Genomic DNA, 26,111 nt, shown 5'->3' on the forward strand with positions numbered 1-26,111 from the left:
TTTTATTTAGCCATTATTTGTATTTTTCTCCTGCTTCCTATCAATGTTTTTAACAATTCTTCTTAGTATTCTTCTGTTTCTCTACTTTTTGGAGTTTGTGTTTGCGGTGTGGTGCTTGTCCCATTTCGTACCATTTTAAGGTAATTTACCATGTAGAGCTGTTCTGATGATGACATGGTCATTTCTCACTCCCTCCTCTCCTCCAGGGACTTGGCGGCGCGTAATTGTCTGGTGGGTGAGAACCACGTGGTGAAGGTGGCCGACTTTGGACTGAGTCGGTTGATGACGGGGGACACCTACACGGCCCACGCCGGAGCCAAGTTCCCCATCAAGTGGACCGCGCCCGAGAGCCTGGCCTACAACACCTTCTCCATCAAGTCCGATGTGTGGGGTGAGTCAGGAACACACTTTTACCCCTCTTTTCTCTTCTCTTCTCTTCTCTTCTCGCTTTCTTTTCTCTCTCTTTTCCTTTCTTTTTCTTTCTCAAATTCTCCATGTAGTTATCGTTCCCTCTCACCCGCTCTCTTAGCTTTCATATTCCTAAAAGTCAGTAGTAAAAGTACACTGTGTCTGACTGCCTGCCCTGTTGGTTTGTGTTTCAGCATTCGGTGTGCTGCTGTGGGAGATAGCCACCTACGGCATGTCCCCGTACCCGGGCATCGACCTGTCCCAGGTTTATGACCTGCTGGAGAAGGGCTACCGCATGGAACAGCCTGAGGGATGCCCACCCAAGGTGCACGAGCTCATGAGGGCCTGTGAGTACCACATGCAGACACAATGGTGGATATGTACTACAAAGTAGAAAAAAACCGCACTCTCAAGCTTGTCTCATTACTTATTTATTTTTACCAGTTTATTCACAGAGGCGTTTTGGCCTAAGCCATCGTCAGTGTGTGATATGTACTATAGCAACTGAAGATAGTGTCTAAGTATGTCCAGTGTAGAAGCTACCGTGTCATGTCCGAGCCTAACCTGAGCCTTATGTGTCTTGCTCAGGCTGGCAGTGGAGCCCCATGGATCGACCATCCTTTGCTGAGACCCACCAGGCCTTTGAGACCATGTTCCACGACTCCAGCATCTCAGAAGGTATCAGCTCCCTCCTTTCTATGCCTTTTAAATGTACACAGACTGAAACGCTCATTTCTGGTCAGACATTAAACAGACAGAAACCTCGCACTGCATTGCATATGCACATAGCATTCTGAGCACTATGAGAAAATGCTCATTGTATAAAATAAAAAATCAAATCAGTTCTTCATCATATGCAGCAACAATCCCCTACTCTTATCTCATCGCTTCCCTCTCTTACCCCCTGCAGAGGTGGCAGAGGAGCTGTGCAAGACCTCCAGTCAGGGGGCCTCTTCTCACTCCTTCAGCCACGACCTGCCGATCCTGCCCTCCAAGGTGTCTTCACGAACCTTGCGGAAGCACGCTGAGAACAAGGAGAACATTGAGGGAGGCCTGGACGGAAGAGGCGACGCAGATGGAGGAGGAGGAGGAGGTCTGGGTCCCGCAGGTACGCCATCACGTGCTCGCAGACTCCAGCGCCGGCTCCGCAGGAGGGGCCGCGTCTTCTTCGACTGAGACAACGCCAGGCCACACCACACCACACCACGCCACGCCCGTACACCGGCATACAGACATGAGCAGCACATACCCACTGCACAGGGCCACATACATCCTAACATCAAGTCAAGTTTATTTATATAGCACATTTCATATGGCATACATAGACACAATGTGCTTTGAATGGAGAGATGACATTAAATTATCTAAAATAAACATTAAACTTTAACCAACTAGAGTGTCATTAGTGAAGAACAACAACCCCAGGCCACACAAAGTCATTTGTGCCACTACGTAAGCACAGATGTACCCTGTAGAGCTAGTGTGAAAGCCTAGCAGGGTTTGATTGACGATGACAATGCACAGGTCACAGAAGACGCAAACTGAAGTATGACATTTAAGTCATTGTCAGTGAGAAAGCGTCTAAGTGAAATGCAAAAGAGAACACTCTTCCATTCTTCTTTAAATTAAAAGCCACTTGATTGTCCTCTTTTCACACTCAGTGTGCCTAAATGTGGTCTGTTTCACTTCATTAATCATCCCAATAATCGCCCCCGTACTAACATGATTTCAAAGAGAGAAATCTGACTACTACACCAGAGAGGGAAAACCCTGGAGAGCAGCCCACTGGGGCAAATCCACCTCCGCGCCCGCACGCTTAATCCGATCAGCGTGCTTTATCTTCAGATTAAATAGAGTAGTGTAATCTGCTCCCATCTCTCCTTGCTGTTTGTCCTGTCTGGTCCTCCACTCCCACCTTAATCCCAGTGTCATATGGTCATCCTGCCACCCGCAGATTAGCCAACTCCTGCATGTTTTGTCAACAACACTAATGCCTGCCTTGGCGTGGATTTGTGCTGCTCATCCTTAGACTTACTGGCTCATCACTGATCCTATACTGAAATGCACTGAACGTATTACCAACAGGCCTTTCTATGTGTCATTTATAATTGGATTAAAGTCATTTTTGTCTATATTTGTAATGTTTGTAATTGTTATGAATAGTCTTATTTATTCTAACTAAGATGGTTACCATCAATGTATTTATGTACAGTGTATATATTGAATACATTCCATCCACACATGAGCAGATGGATTTTGGATATTTAAATAGGTGAAATGCCTAATATAACCACTTAAGAAATGTTTGTTTGTTTGTTTGTTTGTTTATTTCTGTAGTTGTTTCTTCATTTTGCACTCCATATGAAGTGGCCTCCACATATCCATCCCTAGATGTACACCCACCAATCACCCTCCCCCCATCACTCCCCATATAGCACCTATTCTGTTCTAACTCCTTAACCCATCCCTGTCTCCTCACACAAGCATGTGTTCTCACCCCATCACCAAACCTTTCTTCTCCTCTGTTCACTCTACCCTCCTGCAAGTAACTTCCATCTAATGTCTAAAATCCATTATTGCAAAGCAGGTTTAGAGGCAATAACCCGCAGGTATGAACCCCATGGGAAGGTCTGCAACACAGCAGAATAAAACAATAAAACTAGAGAAGGGAAGGTAGAGCCGGACACTGCTGAGACACACATTCACCCTATGGCGTGCTGATTCAGACAGTAATCTAAACCTCTGTTCCTTACTGTGTTATTACTGGAAGATGGCTATTAAAACAGGGCCTGCAGGCACATAGCCAGGGGCTCCCTAAGGCCCAGGCTGAGGAAGAGCTAATGGCTGCTTCCTCTCATGGCGTGTCCTCATAGCGGAACCGATGAACAAAGTCCTCTGATGTGCACTTCCACTAGACAGGCATAAAATCTAATCTGGCCAGAAAGGCACGTCCGATGGAAGACTAAAGCCATCTACAGCCAAGTTCTGGTTGCAGTCTTATCCCATTGATAGTATGCCATTGAACATGAGCTAGAGGGGAGGAAATGTTCCCTTAGGTGACTTCCCTTAGGTTGGAAGCATCACAGATGATTAAGTAATAATCTGCGCTGTGACTCATCATGCTTTCCACAGACAGGTCACAGATAGATTTTAATTTTTATTTATTTTTTACTGCAAATTAAGTAGTACTGTTGGTAGTCTGAAGCCTTTTTGTTTGACATTCTGAAGAATTTCCCACCTGATGAGGCCTTTAGTAAAGGCGGCCATTTTGTGGAGGCCATTTTGTGATCGTCTGCCATCTTGTCTCCTCTCTCCAGGTCTGATGGCATCTCTGCTTGGGGGGGAGGGCCGTACAGGCAGTTCCCCAGCGTTGCCACGGAAACAGCGTGACAAATCTCCCAGCAGCCTCCTGGAGGATAGCGCAGAGACCACCTTTACCCGGGACCGCAAGGCCGGCTTCTTCAGCTCCTTCATGAAGAAGAAGTCCTCCTCCTCTTCCTCGCCTTCTTCCCAACCCCAGCAGAACCTTCCCATGCCTCCCAAGCGCAGCAGCTCCTTCCGAGAGATGGAGACGCAGCCCCATAAGAAGTACGAGCCCACAGCCGCGTTCTGTGCCCCTCCGCCCCCGCCCTCCCAGTCGGATGGGCTCGGCTTCTCGCCATCCCACGGCGAGGCCAATCACATGCAGGCGCGCTGCTGTGGTGCTGCCTTCGGTCAGAAACCCTCACTTAGCTCTGGGGCGCCCTCTGGTGGACAGGTAGGGGGTAGCAGCAGCAGCAGCGGCAGCAGCAGTAGTAGCAGCTGGGGAAGCCTGGCCGGTTTCTTCACACCACGCCTGATTAAGAAGACCCTGGGGCTCCGCTCAGGTGGGAAGCCCCAGGGTGTCGAGGAGAAGCCCTTCCCCAGGTCCAACTCCACCTCGTCCATGTCGGCGGGGCTGCCAGACCTGGAGCGGATGGCCCTGACGCTCCCTCGCAAGAGCAACAACAACAAGCCCCCTCTGGAGAGGACGGCCTCCACCACCTCACAGCCCGAGAACGGAGCTCCGGGACGGCCGTCGGAAGCGCCGGTCATGCTACGCAAGCTGGACGAGGGCACGGCACAGATCCGCGAACGGCCAAAGGCTAAGCTGCTTCCGCGCTCTGGGGGCACCAGGGCTCCGGGTGTCGGGAGCGAGGGAGATACTGGGGGGTCGCAGGACATGATGGGGGGACAGGACAGGCAGGGCTGGTCGTCCCCATCTAAAAGTATTGGTTCCGGGACCGGCTCGGCGGGTCTGCACAACCACAAGGTGCCGGTGGTGATCTCGCCCACGCTAAAGCACAGCCCGGCGGATGTGCACCTGGTAGGGGTGGACTCGCAGGGCAATCGCTTCAAGCTGCTGACGGACCACCAGGCAGCCGAGAGGGACCGGCCGCGGCTGGTCAAGCCCAAATGCGCACCTCCGCCCCCGCCCACGCTTCGCTCACTCTCGCAGCCCTACGGGGCAGAGGGGCCCGATGAACTTCCCCTGGAGGTCAACGGAGAGGCGCCCACACCCACGAAACGTTCAGGCAGAGGCGGAGGAGGAGGGGAGAGGGACAGGGAGCGAGAGAGGGGGAGGCCGGCCGTGCCCCCTCCGCAAGTGCCTCCGGCCCCTTCGCCTTCCTCCACCCCGACCAAGCTGGCCAACGGGGCCTCCACCACCACCCACACCTCCTCCGTGGCCTCCAAGGTGGCGCTGCGGCGGACTCGACAGCAGGTGGAGCGTGTGCTCCCCGACAAGGTCAGCAAGGAAGCTCTGCTGGACTGTGCCGGGAGCCTGAGCAGCGCGCTCCACAGTAGCCCGGAGCCGGCCTCAAGCAGCCTGGTTCTGGACGCTGGCCACCAGCTCCTGGACTGCTGCTCCGGCTACGTGGACTGCATCCCTCAGACACGCAACAAGTTTGCGTTCCGAGAGGCAGTGGGGAAGCTGGAGCTCAGCCTGCAGGAGCTGCGCGCCTCCTCTGGGGGAGGAGGGGGATGTGGTGGGGGGTTGGGGAGCACACCCGCCTTGGACAACTTGCACAGCTGCATAAAAGAGATCAGTGACGTGGTGCAAAGGTAGCCACTGTGAAGACTGTACCCCTTTTCCCCCCTCTCACTCCCTCTGAAATTTCATCTCTCTCTCTCACTTTCAATCTCTCAATATCTCCATTTTCATTTCAAAAACTGCAGAAACACTAAATGGAAATGACAAAATGGGTTTTTGTAACAAGTTTTTATTTAATTTTTCGGGGGGGACGGAGAGTATAAATCTCAGAAGTACCTCAGATACACACAGAGACACACACTCAAACAAAATACTACAGACGGTGTCTTGTATTGTTTACAGCTGACTCTCAGTACAGACCAGTGGGGAACACAGTTCTGAACATGTATATAAGCTCGTCATGTATACCAAACTACCAGTAGTTTGAGTTGCTCAGATGACCATCTGTGACTTACTAATCACATGCCAATCAAACACATGTCAAAGCTCAATCAATCAGGGTTACTTACAGCAACAGGCATGATGAGTCCACACATTGTGCCACAAAAGTCTTGAAACACAAACACTATAACGATAGAGGTTTACACCTTTGGGACGAGTCCCACTCGTGGCCACACAACAGATCACTCACATGCATATCTGTTGTAACTGGATGCCATCAAACCCAGTGCACAAACCTCACAATAACTGGTAGGGCTGTAGAACACATGTGCACTGTATGGGCTAAGTGTTGATCAACTTCATTAGTCATTAGGACCATTCTACAAAAACTGTGCCATGTAGCCAGGAATGTCTATTGGTTCAGTTTAGAGTTGTTTTCATTAGTTTCTTCATTGGTGATCAGCCAAAGCCAATAATGGTCTATTGCCACAAGCTTAGTCCCCTTTTAAATTGAGCCGTATACATTTCATCTCAAGTGGAGTACTTGTGGTGCTATTTGGGTTCGCAAGAGTCACTCGTTAATGTTCTTATTTGCTGGGTGCAGGCTAGGGCCCAGTAACAGTTCCTGTTGGGAAAGGCTCAGGCTGTCTGTGTACAGGAGAAGTTGCCTTTAGATTTGAACAGCGCTGAAATCCCCCAGCTCTGTCCTTATGTGCCTGGTTTGTCATACACTAAAATGCAACACTGATAAATAGCGTCTTAGGTCACATCACATTTCCGATTCATCACATAAAGAGCAAAGTTGAAAGTCGAATTTCAGAGGTGCATTTTCTTTTTTTTATGCTTTTTATTATTTTATACCTGCACAAATTGTGCGGTATTGGTTTCACTTTAGAATGTGTTTGTGTATAAACTTGAATTTTTAAATTATTTTTTATTAAAAGCACAGACATCATCTTTTTTTTGTTTTGTTTGTTTCTGTAAATATTGTGCATTATTTTATGTCCAGGAAAGTTCATGGATGTCCCTCTACCCTTGGGTACTGGGATGTATACAGCCGGACTGATTTAGAGTTGAAATGCAGAAATGAACGTGGGAGACGCTCCATCCCCCATCTCTTCAACTACTCTATGAATGTATGCTGTCTTGTTGTCTGTCTGTCTGTCTGTCTGTCTGTCTGTCTCTCTCTCTCTCTGATGCAAATGTTGGAATGTTTTGTCTTTCCATTGTTCATTTCACACACCCTATCCATTGGATTGTGTGCACTGTTGCACCTGTAAGAAGCCCTTGCAGCAAGTATGAATCAGCTCCCATGTTCAAAAAAAGTCTAAAGGAAATCTGATTTCCTCTCTGGGCCCAGGCATGCATTGTGTCACTACAGAGAAGCGATATCGATTTCCAGATTAGCAGCCTCCAGTTTCCTTTTAACAGAGGTGTGGCCAATAATAACATTGAAAAAAATACTTCATAAAGCGAAAAATGTTCAGCATGGAAATATTTTTCATTAACATTTATGATATCAAATACTTCAAAAAGACCTTGGAATTGGTTAGGTCAATAAAGAATACCCTTTGCTCAGTCAACATGTCTAAGTAGATCATTACACTGGAGAGAGCTTAAAACAGGGAAGGTATTTATGGCTTAGCTTCTTGCAGTTGTATCCCGTAGACATTTGTATAATCTATGGAAACAGCCATGAAATGATTGAAAGGTGAGGTTCTTGCATGTCATCGCTACAGCTCTAGATTTTAAAAGTCCTATTCTTCCAACACGATGGATTTGTAGAATGTTGCACAGTTTCCCTCTGACCAGACAATTACCACGTTCTTATTCATTCGTACACCATTCTTATTCATTCATTCGTACACCATTCTTATTCATTGTTATCTCACTTCCAATGATCGCATTTCTACCTACTGGACATATTTCCCTTTATGGTTTTAGGTGCCTTTTGTGAAAGATTTGTTTTGTGCACTACTAAGTGAAGAGACTATAACAGACATGGTCAGTTCTCACAATGGGATATTGGCCAAAGGGATTCTTTCTCTTGTCCTCAAGCCCCGTATCCACATAGCATTTTATTGTCCATGTCCCACTTGAGAGAAACCTGCCATCATGTATTGCATGTTAAATGAAAGGTGCTGGCAATCCATGCCTTGCCGAGAAGTTGGTCACAGCCTAATGTCCTGTACCACGGCCTTTTTACAGCGGCCTGTATGTTCCTCACTTAATGCTTAATGGTAATGCAGTTACACACATCAGGTACATGCTTATTGTGTTGTGTACCCATGCTTTTACCACTGCAATGGGGTAAATGTTTTTCAAGAAAGTAATTCGTTATATTCAATTTTCCCCCTTAATCTAAAAAATACAAATACAAATAAATAAACAGTTCTTGATGCCTGCTTTGAAGATAATTGTTTTGCCTTCTGTAATGGTCAAGGTTTTCTGCTCTTCTAACAATGTGACCTTTACAGTAAAAACTCATCGGTTCTTCATCACTGTTCAAACTGAGGAATAGACAAAATGTTCTGAAAAAATGAGTGCATTACAAATATGTATTTTCTCTTACTGCCTCTTGCATCGGCAAAACTGATGTCACAAGGCTAGTGCACTGGATGCAAATCTGTCACATACTATCTATTAATGAGTCATGCATAACCAGAACACATGGCTGTGTCTTTTAAAGTATTTTGATTTCAGAATGTCCCATTTCAGTCAACTGATAAGTAGTTAATGTGGCTTAATTTTTTTAGACAATATGTCTTATTTATTTGATGCCTTTATTTATTTTTCCATTTCATTTTTTTTTTTATCCTGGAAACTTCTTTGGAAACTGTCTCTTTTAATGGTCTAAAAAGTGCTGAAGAAATTGTATGTAAGCATCATTTATACCAAAGGCCACTTATTCTTCAGTCCTTAAAGTGCAATGAGAATGGAACACTCTTAATTTTGAATATATGTGAATTTAACAGGGATTTTAAGAAATAAATAAATGGCAGAGGTTAACAAATTTAACACAGTATTTTTTTCTTTTTGTAAAAATATATTTTGTGTGTTTCTAATTTAAAGCTCACATTTAATAGTATATTACTGTGAAGTTCTTTTATCAGTGTTCAACTTGTTGTAAATAATAAATCAATAAAAATGTTTACGAATACAGAGGTTCTCCATCTTTTCAATATTTCTTTGAAGAAAACAAATGAAAATCCTCCACAACGGTTTTATATGAAAGTTATTATTATTAGTAGTAGTGGTTGTTGTTGTAATAGTAGTATAGTCGTAATAGTGGTTTATGTTTTTACATGTTTTGGGTATAGTAGCAGGGGCAGGAATATTGTTGACTTAAACTAAATGTAACTATTACAGCACAGTAACATTTTATCAAAAATAATCACTTTATCCATGACTGAGGTGACTGCAGTTCTATCTAGTAGAAGTAGCCTATCCTTCAGCCTTCATTTTAAACCCCCCTGACTCTATAGTCAGACATGTTGCGCTCTAAACAACAAACCATAGACAGTAAATACATTTTTTTAAAGCTATTAGCGATGGTGCAGAGTAGACAGTGAAGAATACTTATGATCGTACCAGAGCTCCACAGACGAGCACATGCGCTGTGTCATGTAGTGACGAAACACCTATGTTTTTTCTCCGCATTTGCTCCTCCCCTCTGAACCGTAGCCAAGTGTAAAGATGGCGTCTATCATGGAAGGACCGCTGAGCAAATGGACTAACGTCATGAAAGGGTGGCAGTATCGGTGGTTTGTTTTGGATTACAATGCTGGATTACTGTCGTATTATACGGTAAGCACCTTTAAGACACATACTTGGGAAAGAGTGTGAAACTACGACAGACGTCTGTGTCAGCTAGCCGGGGAGATACCTTCGGTCTGGGGAAACAGTAAGGGCAGGAGGCCTGTTGCCAGTAACTTAGTTGGGAATCTCAGCTGGTACACGGGGCGGGTTCACTTACTGACAGTAGTATTGACCTATCAGGACTATTCTTAAAGGCTCTGCGACAAATAGTGTCATACTTCCTCTGGTTTTATTTGCTGGTGTGTCAAAGGAGTTTGCAGTGAAGCAATACCCCAACGAAGCGAAGATGCTACATCTGGTTCTCGAATGCTAACCAGCTAAGTAGCTGACTATACAGCTGGTCAGCAACATTTAAAGGGTGGGGGCTTCCACGTGTGGCATTTTTCAAATTCAGTTTAACCAAACTCCATAACATAGATGTAACCAAAGTTGGTAAGATGTGGGCCAAGTTACTATATTTGCCCTGTCTTAGCGATGAGTTCACGTTAGTGGTACATGTTCAAAAACAAGCTGTTTTGGTGGATGCCAGACTTGCTCTCGTTAATACCACCGTTAAAATAGTACTTATCCACACACCGAAACTAAACGACGCTACATTTTGTACGTGTTATTGTCTAATAGCTTGCAACCTATTAAAACGAGCTAGTGGCTAGGCCCTAGATGTCCCCTCTTCGCAAAGTTAATAAGCAAAGTCAGCGAGCTATAATACGTTGCCAGCTAGATATCTAAGATGAGACAATGCTACTTACTAACTTTTACACTGACTTGCTCACCTTTTGGGAGAGAGGGGGGTAATACTAGCTCTATGGCTCTCGTTTTGTTATTACTGAAAACAAAGATACCATCGCGGGGCATAGTATTTCACAGGGAGTGTAAGTCACATGGAGTTACATAAACACCGCGCAAAAGGTATCAAAACAACACAACTGCAGTTTGATATTACCTGGAATGCACAGTAAAATAGACATATCTTATGCAAATTCATAACAATGGGGATGTCTGCTTTTGCAAAAGCCAGCTACCTGTGCTGGTTAATCCTGAAAGGGCCTCACGTTTGAGTACCATAGCTAGAGCCAATACCCTCAGAAATGCAGACCCACTGCCCAGTGCCCAAGTTTCACCACTCAGCGTCACCACAGAAATATTTCCTACTGTATGTTGTCAACCACCTTTCCCTGTTAATCTACATTCCTATTCGTTTCATTTTTTTCCTTAGCCTTTGTTCATAGTTCACTAATGATTTGTTAAATGGCATGCTAGCCTTTGCCCTGCTTTAGTGTTTGTGAGAAGCGCATTTCACATACATTGTTCGAAGTATACAAAATATATAATTAAATTCAATTGTATTTATATAGTGCCAAAACAATAGAATTGTCTCAAGGCACTTTACAGAGCCCAGTGCCTGAATAATACATAAGCTACATTTATTATTTCTGTCAGCAGAACAGAACCACCTATTTGTAGGTATGCTGTACAGCTGTCAAAACCCCTTAGGTAGAATATCTCTCTCCTTCCACCTGATCAGCAGTTATGTCTTGCATTTTCTGCTTTTACCAACTGCTGCTGTTTATTTTCCCTCAGTCCAAAGACAAAATGATGCGTGGGTCCAGAAGAGGATGTGTCCGACTGAGGGTAAGGGCTTTACCGCATGTTTTATTTCACGCCCTCTAGTTTTTCTTATCTTTTTTGTTCTTTTTACTTATCATGTAGGGGTCGTTCCTGTGGTCCCAGGGTCCTATGTTCTCAAGATTTATATGGTCCTATGTCCCCTACGTCTATGTGCTTTCCCAGGGTCCTATATTCCCAGGGTCCAATGTTCCACAGTTCTATATATAGCACATAATGGGACCCTGAAACAAGCTGTTCCCCAGCTCTGTATTCCTGTAATATGACATGGTCTATTGTTGTCTTATATGTAGGTGATTTGAAGCCTTGGTCCAATTTAAAACTGGATAATATTATGAAATATTTGAACTTGAAATTAATTGACCCGGACACAATAGGAGGATTAAAGTGTGTCAACAGAATATTGAACTGGGACACACAGGACCCTGGGCACATAGATACGCTCCCATCATTTGGCCTACTCCCCTGTGTGGCGGATATAGGGTACTGTGAGGGAAAGGAAGAAAGAGTGTGGTGCTGTCATGTACACAAGTCCTGACGATAGATATCAACCAGATCTTCGATCATGGCCATTAAATCTGCCAGATAGAGAAGGCTCTCTTATTATTATTTCATAAAGTAAGCAATAGCCTACTTTTATTTAGCTTTTAATGATAAGCCAGTAGAATTTCATGGAATGTGCCATCAGATGCCTCTTGCAACTGAATGGAACTGAATTAATTAAAGTTCAAGCCTAGTTTGTGCCAATGTTAATTTCCTCATTTAGGTTATTGAGGAGGTAAAGCAGAGGTTAAAGATGGTATATTGGTAAATAAGAAGTAGCTGGCTTTGCATTCTGATAGCCCTCATAAACACAGCTCCGATGACTGTAAGGCACAGCATTTCTGTATCTAATGCTGAAAACGGTGCTTACCACTTTTTTATTTGTTTTTGCCATCCCTGCCTTTAATTTTGACTTTCTGAGCACTCTCTAGTTGCCAGTGCAGACACTTTTGCAGCTGAGGCGGTAATGTTGAATAGAAATCTTTGGTGAAGTTGCAATGTTTGTCACCAGAGGGCAGCATTTGGTATCCATGAATGTTATTCTAGAGTCTCTGACGTCATAAATCTTCCCCATTTTAGGGTCTGTGTCTGTCTTTTACGCCCTTGATTTAACACTTTACTGAGGTTTTCTATGAAGGCCCGCTCCAACTTAGCTGGCATGAGTAAAACATGGTAGTTAATGGCACTCAAGCGTATTCAGTTCGCATCAGTGTAGCTCCACTGGTTGTTCATTTACAAAAAAATCATGATGTATTTCAGATGATCTTTCACAGATGTCTTTTTCTGGCGCAGTTATAAGGTTATCTGAGTCCGAGCATTCTCTGGCCGATTGCTTTCATAAACGACGCTCATGTCATGGGTCTAATTCACCAGGGCTGTTCCTGACATTGGTCAGGTGACTTGTAATGGAATTACTAACAAATAGCACAGCCACTCTGAGCTCCAAAAGTAGTGCGTCAGTCATGGAGGAAGGGAGAGCCATTTTGTCTTTTCCCCCATGGGCCCTCTTTATGACTAGTCCACCCTTGAAGAAAGCTGAACGTGTACTATGACCTCAACAGACAAATAGGACTCGTAAAGCAGTACTGCATGTGAGAGTATGGGTAAGCATCAGCCTTCTTCCATTCAGAGCTCGGGACACGTATGTTAAGAAAATATAGTTTCACTGATGAGGTCATATTTTAGATTCTCTTGGCCTGCAGACACGTATGTGTCAAAGATGTGTCAGACCTTCCGGGAGAGCTGGAACAGATTCAGAAAGTCAGATGGTTTAGCTTTTGTCATAATCAGATCAGACACTCAGTCGTTTGTAGGGACACATTTCTCATCTTTCGGTTATGCTCCTGTTAAACAGAAACGGAACAGAATGTAAACGGAAATTCACTGTAGGTCGATTCACTGAACAAGTGTATTGTATGTCCAAGGTGGCAGAAGATTGCCTGGAAATACTGAGGTGGATGTTTTTGGAAATGGATGTTTTTGTTACACTCAGGTGGACTTCACAGTGACACATTTAGGTGGTGACTCTACAGTACACTAGAGATGTTCATCACATGTAGCTCCAGTATTGCCTCTGGATTTGTCTGTCTACTGGTGAATTGCCACTGGTGGCGGTATGTGGCATGCTGTCACTCGCAGACTGCATTGTCCTTACAAATTCAGCAGTGTACAGTCCAGTTTAATCAGATTGCTAAGAAATTAAGAAATGTCTATTAGCAGCTTAGCCATCTCAGTTCATTTCCATCTTGGCCTATAAAGCTGTCTTCAAAGCACTTCCCGGCTTCTAGCCAAAGGACCCAGCAATCCACTAGCATTCTACTGCTACGTAACACCTCTTCCCTCTCCCTACCCCCACCCCCACCCCCACACCTGCTCTGTCTGCCAGTAGGCAGAGCAGAAGAGGTTAATCACACATGCATGCTATCCCACTCATCCAGTGAGACATTCCCCTAGTCCCTCTCTCTCTCTCTCTCTCTTTCTTTCTTTCTTTCTTTCTTTCTTTCTATCTTTTTTGCTCTCTCTGGCTTTCGCCTTCAATTTTGTTAGTCTGTAATTCTGTCTGTCTTCATCCTACTATCTTTCTGTCTCCATCTCTCTCTGTCTGTCTTTTCCTCTTTCTCTCCTGCTCTCTCCCCCTTTCGTTTTCTCTTAATTTCACTGGTGCTCTCCTCACTCCACCCAGATTCCCCCTCCCCTCTCCTCCTCGTCTCCTCTCCTCCTCTCGTCTCCTCTCCTCCCGGCTCTATTATTTGTGTTTGAGAGAGGAAGGGAGAGGCAGTGACGTCGTCCCCTGTCTGACTGGCTCCGATTCCTCTGTTTTTTTTTTTTTTTTCCTTCTCTCTTTCTCCCTCTCCTTCTCCTCTGCCGTCTCTCAGGGTGCTGTGATAGGAATCGATGACGAGGACGACAGCACGTTCACCATCACCGTGGACCAGAAGACTTTCCATTTTCAAGGTGAGACCTTTTTGTGTGTGAGACAGAGCCTGCTACTGGTATTACTTCTCTATTTTCACCTTCACCTCTTTTCATCTCGCCCTCCTATTCTAACTGCCCTCCCACCATGCTTCTGTTTGTAGCGCTGCAGCACGCTGCCGGTGACTCACGTGCCCACATGTAGCTAGTCTCTCTCTCTCTCCCTCTCTTTCTCCCTCTCTTATTTCTCTCTTTCTCCATTGTATCCATTTCTCTGTCTCTCTCTCTACCTCGCTCCCATCTTGGCCATTATTATTGGTCTCTGGCTAATACTTCTTTTCAAGTCAAATTATTCCAGCTCCTCAGTACACTGATGCAACACACACACACATTTCCACTGTTTCGCGTCTGCTTGCTCCGTGTGGACCTTTCCTCCACCGCGGGTGGGCTTTTGTCGTCTGAAGGCTCCCCAAATCAGCCGTGACGAGGACGGGCAGAGAGGAATGTTTGTTTTATGAAGGGCATATGGAGGGTGGTGGCGCTTCTGGTTAAGGGGGGACCCACAGGAACCTCTTTGATGTTTTTTCCACCCATCGGCTGCATCTAAACACTGCCAGCTCTGATTCCCTAACTCCTCTCCAGCAGCATCGGGAACGGTGGATTAAAGAGAATAACGCTCCTTTAAGCAGCCTTGAGACTCCTCTGATCTCGTGTTTGTCTCGCGGCTGTCTCCATACCCCACCCCTGCCCGGGAGACCACAAGACTGCCACAGCTGGAGATCAGGGAAGCGGCGAGGACCAACACCTCCCCTCCCTCTTCCTCTCCTCTTTTTCCCTCTCTCCCCCTCCCTCCCTTTGCATCTCTTAGCCAAACACATCACCCTCTCCTCTACGGCAGGGTGGCTTCAGGGCATATCGGCACTGTGTGCGGCTGCTGGTTGTTGGCGGGGGTCGTGATGCGACTCGGCGCTCTCTCCTCCTCTTTCTCCTTCTCTTCCTCCTCCTCCTCTTCCTCCTCTGTCAGGTGTCTGCCCTTTTCCTTCTCTTTCCTTGCTAGCCGCCCCCCTGCTCGTCCTGCTCCCGCTGACCCATCCTCACATCTCCACTAGCCCTGCTCACGCCACCCTCCTGCCCAGACACACGCCACCACCTCTCCATGCCTTCACCCATTACTATGTTCCGACACTGTATGCTGTGGCTCTACAATAGGAAGGGTAAGGCGGCGGTCGCTTCTGCATGCTCAGGGTGATGGCGGGAGGTGGGGAGGGTAAACAGCATAAGGCTTGTAAACATGCAGGCCATTTGCTGGAGGTTCAGGTTTCTAAAGGACCAGATGTTACCAGTTCTTGTATGTCATACTGAAAATGCTAGAAGTTGGAGGCCTACTTGCTCTGTTGGACTGAAGAGACAATCAGGTTTGATGCCATTTTGAGTTATTGTCCAATTGGATCTTATTCAATAATTGTACTGTACAGGACATTTTGAAAATGTAGGGCTGTTAATTTCAGTTATTAAATGGTTTGACTAATTCAGTCAAGTGATGTATTTTATCCCTGCACACAAATACGCAGGGATATGAGGAATTGTTTTTCTTGTGTAAGCTGGGCATTTATGCTATGCTCACAGAGTTGAAATGAACTTCCTTCACTTTCTGAACAGTGAATTTGCCTTCAGTGTTAGGTGCCTGATTTATTTCTCAGCGAGGCTGAGACTCCATAGGAGGAGTAGGACCAGAGCCGAGTGGAGGAGGGCCGGAAATGGGGATGTTATCAAGGGGAGGCGGGGCGAGGTGGCATCCTCGTGGTGTGTCTCTAACCCGTCCTGCCCTGCATTGGGCTTCTGCGCCCCTGGGGAAGCTGGCCCTGCACAATCAGCCAGATCCCCATCCGGAGAGGAGGCCCATTAGCCATCAACCGGAACGCTAATGCACACAGGGAGCAGGGGAGGATGCAGAGAGAGCCTTCAGAGGTGATGAAGGCACTTTATGTGAGCAGTGAGAGGCCCTGGAGATGCTGCTCTCCTAGACGAGGGAGAAGACCCAGTGCTGAATTGATGGAATATTTTTTCATATAGAGTTGGCTGTCTCTGAAAGTGACTTAAGGCAAACAATCTCTCAGATTCCTGTTGGGGAAAACTAGGTGGTAGAATGAGAACTCTCAGAGGCTTACAAACACTACAAATGTGTGCTCGACCAGGTGGAGGCACACACACATGTCTGTATGTGTATATGTGAGTTGGTAGAGCCCGCGAGAAGCAGAGGGGTATCAGGACTGTTTGAGGGCCTCCGTGAGAAGCAGAGGAATGGCTAGCAGACAGGCAGAGGGGCGCCCACCACTGCACATCTATTTAAGGGGCTCATCCATAATTGATCAGGCCCTTTTCCCTCCCGGTGCACTTGAGAGCCCACAAGTGATCCCATGTTTACGCCACACTCTGGGCCTCTCTGTCTACAGCCCCCACTGACTTAGACCAGCCTCCGCCAACTGGCCAGGGCACGCAGGGGACATGACCGGCACAGTCCTGTCTTCGATGCAGATGGATTAACAGGGAAGATTAGAAAAATAAAAGGTTGACCTAAAAGATCCTAATGGCAAGGGATGTGCAGAGAGGAGAGGGAGGAACTGTACCTGATGGGGAAATATGTGTTAGAGATGGAGGTAGAGATGGAGGTAGAGATGGAGGTAGAGATGGAGATGGAGGTGGAGAGGGAGAGGTCAGTGTGGGGAGATGACAGAAGGTCAACATTCAGATGGTACAAATGACAACAGAGTACAGGATAGGTGCAGAGATGGAAGGAAATTGAATGATTGATGGAGAGAAATGTAGTGACATTTTGATGGGGAGTAAGGAAAGATGTATGTGTAGTGTTTGTGGCATTGTTTATGCTTTTCTGTAGCAGCAGTCTTGTCCTTTTATTTTTTGTCTCTTTCTCTATGTGTGTCCTGCTGCTGTATATTAAACAAGATCTAGAGTATTGGATTATAGCGATGATTATATTATAGGTTGTGACTGCAGCCTGCTTACCAGCAGCACAGTACCACCGCCTGAGGGAGAACACAGTAGGGAGAGCGAGACCGACAGAAAGATGAAGCACGCAAGAAAAGAGAATGAAACAGTGCTGTGTTCGCTGCCTGTCCCATGGGAGTCCTGCCAGAGAACGCTCCCCGCGCTAGCTGCAGGAATGAACAGAACTGGGCATGCACAAACACTCGCCAAACACCATCAAGAGCCACGACTAGCACCCTGACAACACTACTTCAGCTGCAGCAGTAGAAGCTCTACACACGTAGCCACCGAACTCAACCCCTCAACACCCTGTCTGTCTCTCCCCCATTCTCTTTCTATTATTCACCCTCCATCCCTCTGTCTCACTCCTTTATCTGTCTTTCTCTCTGTTTGTGTCTTTTTTTGTTTTGTTTTCTTTCTTCTTTCTCTTTGTCTGCCCTCTTGACACCAAGCCACCGCAAGCATGCCTCTGTGCTGCGCTACACGCAGGCTGTGGTTCGCTTTTCTTTGCATGTGCGCATTAGTGGTGGCCGTGTGTGGAATGCAGTGTTAAAGACGCCCCGTCCTGCAGCCTACTTAGAGTACAGCAGCAGTACATCAGGTGGCGTTGACTAAAAATACACATGATGTGGTTAGAACTTGCGCCCTTTCTGGTACTACACATGAGCTGAGAAGAAGTCGGTTTCCTATTTTTGTCTTGTTTTTCATTGATGAGAGCCCTCTTAATAATCAACAAGAGGCTCTCAGAGGTCCATCCTCACCTCTCTCTCTCTCTTTCTCATTCTCTTTGTCTCTCTCTCTCTCTCTCTTCAGCGGTTTGTCTTTAATTGGGCATGTTGTAGAGAATAGCCTGTCAGTGCTCTAATAACTCTAGAGGGCTACTTTAGGCAGGTGAGGGTCTCTGCCATTCAAAGACCTGGAGATGAAGAGGGAAGGACAAACATGAGCTGTATGGTTGGGTACCCTGACGTCTCGCTTTCCCCCACAGGATGCCTCAGGGTTTTTTTTATCCTCGCCCACGTTGCCACAGGCTTTCACCCCGAGAGGTTACGTGTAGTTAGCGCATTAGCTGCGTCAGGAAGCTATATTACAAAAGCATGCGCACTTTTATAAATGGTTTGTTTTCTCCCGTTGTTCCATTTTGCTTATTGGCTCCTGGAATGTTTTGACTCCATTTTGTAAAGCGCACGGCAGTTGACTGTGCACTTTTTTTAGAAGCGTTTGATGCCCCTCCATGCGTGTTGGCACAACCTCGGAACAAAAATGAAACCGTGTCAGTCACATGACTTGGTGTCGGTGTGCTAGTTTGGCTAAGGAGCTTTGCTCGCGTTTGTTTTGGCCTGCTAATTTAACATGCATCTGGGACATTGCTTACTCCCTACTCACACATAGGTGTGAACCACGCCAGAAGACTGATGATTCTAGACCTGGGGGGTGGGGTTCATCTGTATCCTTTCAAGAAGACTAGTTTTTATAGTTTGATACATTAGGTGGTTGAACAGGGCGAGATGAAGCATGTTGGGTCTCTGGCTGGTCGGATGTGGGGATGGTTTCGATAAAAAATGGGAGGGCCAAGTGGGGGGTGGGGTTGTGTTCGGTTTGGTTCTTGGTCCTGCAGTAGGTTTCTCAAGTGTCATAATGGGCGTAATGATCTGGAACGTGAGTCAATGGAAAGAGCAGGAGGCACCGCAGTGGAGCTAAACTTACCTCTGCACTTCAGCAGTGGGGAAGTGCATCTGCATTGATCTTGTGCAGAGATGGAGCTCTTAGAAGCAGGAGTTTCTGTGTGTTTGTGTGCATGTCCATGCGCACATACGTGCATGTGTGTTTGCGGGGGGGGCGGGGTGGGGGGTTTGGCACACATTAAGGTCCTGGCTTAATGTTCTTAAAAGCTTTTTTCCGTTTCTGCTGAGCCACGCGCCATTCATCATCAGGACGTCAGCTGCCTTTTCACTTCTTCATCAGTATTCTATACCCCCCCTTTATCCTCTGTCCTTCTCCCATGTTGATCATGCACTCCTGCAGGTGCTGGATGTGCCATTTCCTGCCCGACATGAGTTGCATCCCTCTTAATCAGTGAAGTTGTTGGACTCGGGAGATCTCTGATGATCAGCAGTATAGGCATTGTGTTTTCACATTCTTTCTGTTCCATTGTTCCATTTAGGTCAAAAGGTGTGTGTGTGTGTGTGTGTGGTGAAGCCTTAAGCAAGCGTACACTTTCTACCCTCATGAAAGTTCTCGTAATGTTTTAGGGATTAGCTCATAGAAACATCTAGCATGTCTCAACCTTTTCTTTTTTCGCTCCCAGCAGCACTTCATGTCTAGCTCATTTCTTCATGTCATGTTCTGTTTGCCATCCACCACAGATTAGTGGTTATCCAGCGAGCCTATGGAGATCACGAAGCATGAAGATCATCTGAATTCTCTTTTTTTTTTTTGTGTGTTTTGAAACACCGTGTTTTCTCAAGGTCTATCTTCCCTTCCTCCCAGCGCAAGTTGCCCAACTCCACCCTGTAAATGACAGCAACAGGACGTTGCCAGACAACTCGGCATCTGCTGTCACTGGGAGTCCTAGCCAACTCCCAGAGCTGACTTGGGAGATCAGACGCTGGAGAGCCCCCGGGCCTGCAGGGACTACTCCTGGCTTGTTGAGCAGAACCCATTTGGCTTGTGCTAACTAGAGTGTGTGTGTCTGTGTGTTCATTTCCCATTCAGCACGTGATGCGGACGAACGGGAGAAGTGGATCCACGCTTTAGAGGGCACTATTCTTCGACACACCCTACAGCTTCGGGTAAGGGCATCACTGTTACTGTGTACAGAGTGTTGTAAGGCAGAAATGGATCTGGCTAGTGGAAAATCACAGATGGCCTTCTTCCTCTGGTAACTGCTCATTTGGTGGGGCCTAGGTGTTGGTTTACGGTGCCCCCAACAAACATTCCAGAGATGCACCGTCCCATTTGTTGATCTTCCCACCCCCTGCGGAGAATCTTATCTCAAACCTATGTGTCTGGTTCTCTCTCTGTTCTTTTCCATGCCGGGGTGAAACTAGGGGCAGAGGAATGAATGTAAGAGTGCTTAAGTGAAATATTGCATTGTAATATGATTTCTTTGTCATGTTTGGGTTTATTTGAATGGTCTCAGTCTGAGTGATGAAGTGGTCTCAGTCCTGCAGCTGCATAGATTAATTAAAACATGGATATCAGAGACCTGATCATTCTGGTCTCTGTGAGAGTGCAAAGGTATTTCTCTTGGTAGGGGGTCCACCCCAAATTTGGGTGAGAACTCCCTCCATTTTGGTTGTTAATGTGTGATTCTCATCTTGAGAAACCTCTTCTCTATGGGGGTAATTATTAGACCAGATGCAGGTCTACAATGGGTACTTAAGGGTAAGACAGTCAAAGAACTTGGAGCATTTTGTCTTCAGATCTCCCTCACAACTGTGTGAGTAGTCATTTCTAAGCAGCCAGGTATGTTCATGTTCTCTAAGTGTTTTTTTATGTTTCATGTGGTGTTTTAAACTTATATTCTTCACTTTAGACTTGTTGAATTTGTAGACTGTAGTAGTAACTTGTACCTGACATAATACATTGTTAATTCTGACCCACTGTGCCCTCTTAAGAAATTCTTAACTAGAGAAGTACTCTTAGGTTCCAGTGTTTCCACAGATGACGGGCTAGAGCTAGTTTCATGCCCAAAGTGGCCACAAGCGTAAAACTGAGGGAACTGGCTATCTCAACTGGACTAGACATGCTACAGAGAACTGTTAATGGTATTATATAGCGGTGGTTTGCCAACCAGCCTCTGTTCTAGATCGAATGGTTATACGGAATCGTACTGAAGCCTGGCGCCCGTCACTGAACCAAGTCGAACTAACAAGCTGCAAGGTCCCGTAACAGGACTGTAAAACCTCTGAGTTAGATCCAGAATAGTTTAAGCCTGTGTCGGGGATATGTCAATCGGCCGTGGCAATATCCTAAGCGACACTATTCCAAGACAAAACCGGTTATTAAAAAGTAAGGGAGGAATTCATATTACAGACTATAAGTGTACAAAAGAATGATTTGGAGATCAGCCTGCACAACCCGGTAGCAATCTACATTAAAAGCTAGGAGCTAAGGCTGTGTTCCTAATAGAGTAAAGTCAGATAAAGAAAATGGAGTCAGATTAAATATGATTGAACTAAGAAAGGTGTTTTAATAAATGTTACGTTTCCAGCAAAGCGAGGAGAAAGACGCCTATTCCCTTATTGGTCTAGGAAGTTACGTCTTTACAGTGTTTTGCTCGTGTGTGTGTGTGTGTGTGTGTCTGTCTGTCTGTGTGTCTGTGTGTGGGCAAGTGCATTATTCACCTCCTGTTCTGAATACTTTACTGCCCCCCTGTCATAGATCAACTCTCCACCAGACAGCCAGGCCTCCTTAGGGAAAGCCTGAAAGCAAAATGTATTCTCCTTCCTTTCGTGTCATATCGCTTTTTCCATTCCATCTGTGGACATGGAGATCAGAGGTGTGTGTGTGTGTGTGTGTGTTTGTGCTTGCGTCTGTGCGTGCGTGTGTTTGTGCATGTGCGTCAATTTGGCTGTTATTTGAGATGAAAAGACAGGCTTGCTCTTGCTCAGCCTGAGGCTAGATGAACGTGTAGTGTGTAGGTGTATGAGAGGTGAAGGACTCTTAGCCTTGACTCTGACACAAAGACATTTGAACTCCCCTTGATGCACAGTTTGGTCCTAATGCTCATGTTGAATTGTGACTGTTGGTTCTTGATGTTCATGGGTTCCCAGCTAAGTGTTGTACATCTTGCTCCCACTCATCTCTTCCCACTGCAGCAGCGCCGCTACCTCTCCCTCTTTCCCTCTCTCTCCCCCCCCCTCTCTGTTCCTGCCCATGTTTTGTTTGTGTCTTCTTTCCTTCCCCTCTCTATCTGTCGATCTGTTTATCTCTCCCTCTTGTCTTCTTGCTCTGTGCTACTCCTCCCACTCTTTCTTAACTCTCTCTCTCTCTGCCTCCCCTCCCTCTCCCACTCTTTCTTAACTCTCTCTCTCTGCCTCCCCTCCCTCTCTCATGTAAACAGCTCTGCTGACTGGCTGCATGTATCCACTCGCTAGCACACAGTGTGTCAGCGTAGTCATTCCGACATGTGACTCACAGCCAGTCAGAGCACAGCTTATCCTCTGACTCAGTCATCTGTCCGAGGTCCCTCCTACCAATCACGGCAGCCCATTGTGTTTTTACCCTCTCTCTCTCTCTCTCTCTCTCTCTCTCTCTCTCTCTCTCTCTCTCAAAAGTAAGCGTCTGCTGCTTTTTTTTCTGTCTTTTTTTTTTTCTCTTTTCTCAAAGGAAGTGTGCACTTCCTGTCATAAGAGGAGGGTGGATTAAGTTTTCTCTGCGTCTGCGCAGCTGGTGGCAGCAATGCTCTGGACGCGACGCTAGCAGCTGGGCTGTTTTCTGGAGAGGAGAACAGACAAAAACAAGAGTGGAGGGCATAGTGTGTGTGTGTGTGTGTGTGAGTGAGTGAGAGAGAGAGAGAGCAAGGGAAAGAGGGGAAGCATGTATGTTGAGCGAGGGTGAATGTGAAAGAGCGAGAGAGGGCAGAGAGAAAGGGGGAAAGCGAAGGCTTGGATCAGCTTTGGCCTGCGCGGTCTTAACGAGGCATGTTCCACAGACACAGACGCGCTGTAAGTACCCCGCTCAATGCTCCCGCTGTTACTGTTGTTGTAAACGTGGAATGATTGCGTGGAAATGGGGTCAGTGGAGGGTGGGGTGGGCTGGGTTGTGTGGAGGGTGCTAACAGCTTTAAGGGGTTTGATCTCTACTGCTGTTTCGTCTGGAGGGAGGGGGAGTTGTGTCACTCAATAGCAGATTGAGTAAATATGCTGAAGTGGCAGCAGGCCAATTACTCTTTGGCATTAACATGAGGTCAACCTCCAGGTTTTAGCAAGCACCTCTGCTTTACATTTAGTCATTAGGCTTTAGTTCAGCGCAAAGGTTTTTGATAATACTGTGTGTGTGTGTGTGTGTGTGTGTGTGTGTGTGTGTATATACTACATGTATATGTGTGTGTCTATGTATGTATGTATGTATGTATGTATGTGTACATATATATAATATGTGTGTGTGTATATAATACATGTATATGTGTGTATATGTATGTATGTGTACATATATATAATATGTATATGTGTGTGTGTCATTGGTGTGTAGCCTTTGTGAGCTCCCTGCTGTTGACGCAACAAAAACCTGAGCCCAAAGAGTGGAGCTTTTGTTTGTTTTTAACACTAAAGTCTGTCACAGGATCCCGGTGGGGGTCACAGTCTGCCGAGGACACGCTCTCTTCAAAGGAAAAAAACGACTGAGACAGTGGACACAAAAAAGCACACAGCACTTTTGCATTTGTTAATAGAGCAGTTCGTGTGTGACGGCACCGTGAGAAGTTATGTGCCTGTCATGTGACTGTTAATAGGTGGGTAGCAGGAGGGGAGTGACATTTTATGGGGACAGAAGGGAAGGGGGAGTGAGGGAGAGACGTTTCCTGGTGGGCGCACAGGCTGCCTGGAGACACAGGTGTCCGAATGACACTGCTCTCTCTCTTGGCCTCTCTCTCTCGGCCACTCCTGACCAATGTTTGTTGGCATCATGCTGGAGTTTTGTGTGCTCCTCTGTATGTCCCTTAAACCAATTTGCTCATGCAAAGGATGTTTTGTTTTAAAGGGATCTTTTTTAACCTGGGCCCTATTTTCCCGTCTTTTTGGGTCCAGTTTTACCAGGTACAGTTTACCAGGGACAAAAAACGATCTCCATTGGTCCAGTATTGAGCGAAAACGCTATGACCTGCAAATGCAACACGCGGCTACAGTGTAATGCCATGGGACAAGCATCTGCGTCAAAGTAAATCGCTTGTTTTCGCACCTGAAAGGCTTGTAGTCTTTTTATAAGCATTTGACAACATGGAAAGGATAAAAAATACTGTAGTTCCCCTTGTAAATCAGCTTTTTGTCCACAGTATCCTGTGCCATGGCTTTTACAGTCTGTAATAACACTACAAATGGGAGCTTCCTGTTTGTGTCCAATGTGGGCTAGCCTCGTCAAGCCCCTGAGTGCATGACATCAGTGTATCCTTGGTGATTCCTTGGTCAGCGCATAGCAAAAGGTAGAGAGAGGGACAGAGGACCACTTGTTCCACTCACAACGCATTGTGCCATCATGCCGCTAGGCCCTGTTGTGGAGAGCCCTGCTCTGGCTGATTTCCCTCAGGCTGCGTCCTCCATGACTACTGGGTGAGCCACCGCCGTCCGTTAGAGCACAACACCTGCAGGGAGCAGGGAGCAGCACACCTCCACTCATGATGCACAGGCAGGGATGGAGGAATCCGAGACTCATTGGAAACACCAGATTAGTAAATGCTCCAGTGTGGTAATTACACAAATACATCACTGTAATGTAATTCAATATTCTACCTAATAGAATTCATTATCATGTAGCTCTCATTAGTAAGGCACCTGTGTAAGGGGGCTGTTTGGTGTAAGAAGTGGAGCCAAGACTGTTGAATCAAGCTCAGAGGTAGTGAAAGAATCTGCTGTTATCTCGGCAAAATCGTTCGAAGGCCCACATTTGGTCAAGTTAGCTTAAGAGACTTGTTGAAGACGGCTTAGCGAAATAATGCGTTTATTCAGACACTAGCCATGGTCACCTCGACACAGCACGAGCATGCCAGGAGGCACGTATTCGTCTGCCAGGAAATGTCTCTGGATACGAGGAGGTCTTCTCTGTATATTACATAAATGTACACACAGTTATAGTGTAGAATTAACATATGAACAATGACATAGGTGTAAGGGGAGGGGATGGGTGTGCCTGGAGGTCAAAGGCGAAGTCTAGCTTTGTCCGGGGCTATAGCCAGGTATGGCCATATAGATGCTAATACCTTTTGGCTTCAACCATCTTGTCGTGGCTGTCGACAAAGCCACCAACCAGAGACTAATGTCTCTGGCTCAAAGACACACAAAAGCCAGGAACCATGTCTGATGGCTCCTCAACATAGACAATAGGCCAGGAGCCAAGCTCGATGGCTCTGGCCTGGTGTTATGCAAACTAACTTGTGAAGGCTTAGTTGAGATGTGGTCTCTTATGCTACATTGTAGTCTTATATATGTAAATCACCTAATTCTAACAGTAGCCTGAATAAACCAAAGTGCTGGGATGTCTTTCCCTCAACCATGCGCTGAGATTTATGGATTTAGTCGGCTGATTTTGGGTCAGTTTGGTTCAGTTGGTTCCAAGACCGGGTTGTGGAATTGGAGGACGCTAGGTTCACGGAGAGCCCCTGCAGCTTAAACACATCTGACCCCAGTTCTAGTGCTCAATACTCAGGCAGTCAGCTAAGGGTTACTAACTAGTTGTTTGTTTACTGGACTGCTCTGTGAAATTGCACACTTCTGTATTCTGCAAATTCGCAACCTTTGAACGTCACAAGATGGTTGGTAGATAATAAAACAAAGCCCAGCCCTAGACTTTGCCCTCTGTGTGTCGTGCTGCGAACAGTGTTTACTGTTTAAACTGAGGCGGCGCGAAGTGTAGGGCTGGTCTTTAAAAAGTGAATGGCTTTCCTGCACGTCCCCGTGAGATTTGTCACAGCTGGACGCTCTGGGTCCAGGGCCTCCTCCAGGCGTTCTTCAGCTGCGGGACACAGTAAGGGCCATAAGCCACCACCCACCAGCCAGTTGCCGGCAGAGGGGAACAGCAGGAATAGCAGCAGGGCTTCCTCTCAATGCAGGAATGACCAGATACTAACGCCTCGCCACAGTCTGAGTGATCCCTCTCTCATCTGTCTGTGTGGGAGTGGGGCCATTACCGACCACAAGGTCCGTTAGGTTTGTCAGTGCAGCATGGCAGGGCCTTGTGTGCATAATTG

General features: G+C 46.3%; 2 protein-coding genes across 9 annotated transcripts in view; both read left to right on the top strand.

The window, feature by feature from the left end:
- abl2 (c-abl oncogene 2, non-receptor tyrosine kinase) overlaps nucleotides 1–8,960 on the top strand; it is a 35,068-nt gene extending 26,108 nt beyond the window's left edge. For both annotated transcript variants that reach the window (XM_031575506.2, XM_031575505.2), the window contains 5 exons: nucleotides 207–391; nucleotides 603–755; nucleotides 997–1,086; nucleotides 1,319–1,516; nucleotides 3,726–8,960. In XM_031575506.2, the coding sequence (XP_031431366.1) occupies nucleotides 207–391; nucleotides 603–755; nucleotides 997–1,086; nucleotides 1,319–1,516; nucleotides 3,726–5,494 (2,395 nt within the window). In that variant the 3' untranslated portion in view covers nucleotides 5,495–8,960. The remainder of the gene's footprint in view (nucleotides 1–206; nucleotides 392–602; nucleotides 756–996; nucleotides 1,087–1,318; nucleotides 1,517–3,725) is intronic.
- A 489-nt stretch (nucleotides 8,961–9,449) lies between these two features.
- Nucleotides 9,450–26,111, top strand: part of osbpl9 (oxysterol binding protein-like 9) — a 35,073-nt gene continuing 18,411 nt past the window's right edge. For 3 of the 7 annotated variants that reach the window (XM_031575508.2, XM_012825356.3, XM_012825359.3), the window contains exons 1-4: nucleotides 9,451–9,607; nucleotides 11,201–11,251; nucleotides 14,164–14,242; nucleotides 19,922–19,998. In XM_031575508.2, the coding sequence (XP_031431368.1) occupies nucleotides 9,497–9,607; nucleotides 11,201–11,251; nucleotides 14,164–14,242; nucleotides 19,922–19,998 (318 nt within the window). In that variant the 5' untranslated portion in view covers nucleotides 9,451–9,496. Of the gene's footprint in view, nucleotides 9,608–11,200; nucleotides 11,252–12,882; nucleotides 12,892–14,163; nucleotides 14,243–19,921; nucleotides 19,999–22,478; nucleotides 22,879–25,081; nucleotides 26,062–26,111 lie in introns of those variants that run through there. The other 4 variants (XM_031575507.2, XM_031575511.2, XM_031575510.2 and 1 more) reach the window with 4 other exon arrangements.

This window comes from Clupea harengus, chromosome 10, assembly GCF_900700415.2.
Source record: "Clupea harengus chromosome 10, Ch_v2.0.2, whole genome shotgun sequence".
Classification (NCBI taxonomy): Eukaryota; Metazoa; Chordata; class Actinopteri; order Clupeiformes; family Clupeidae; genus Clupea; species Clupea harengus.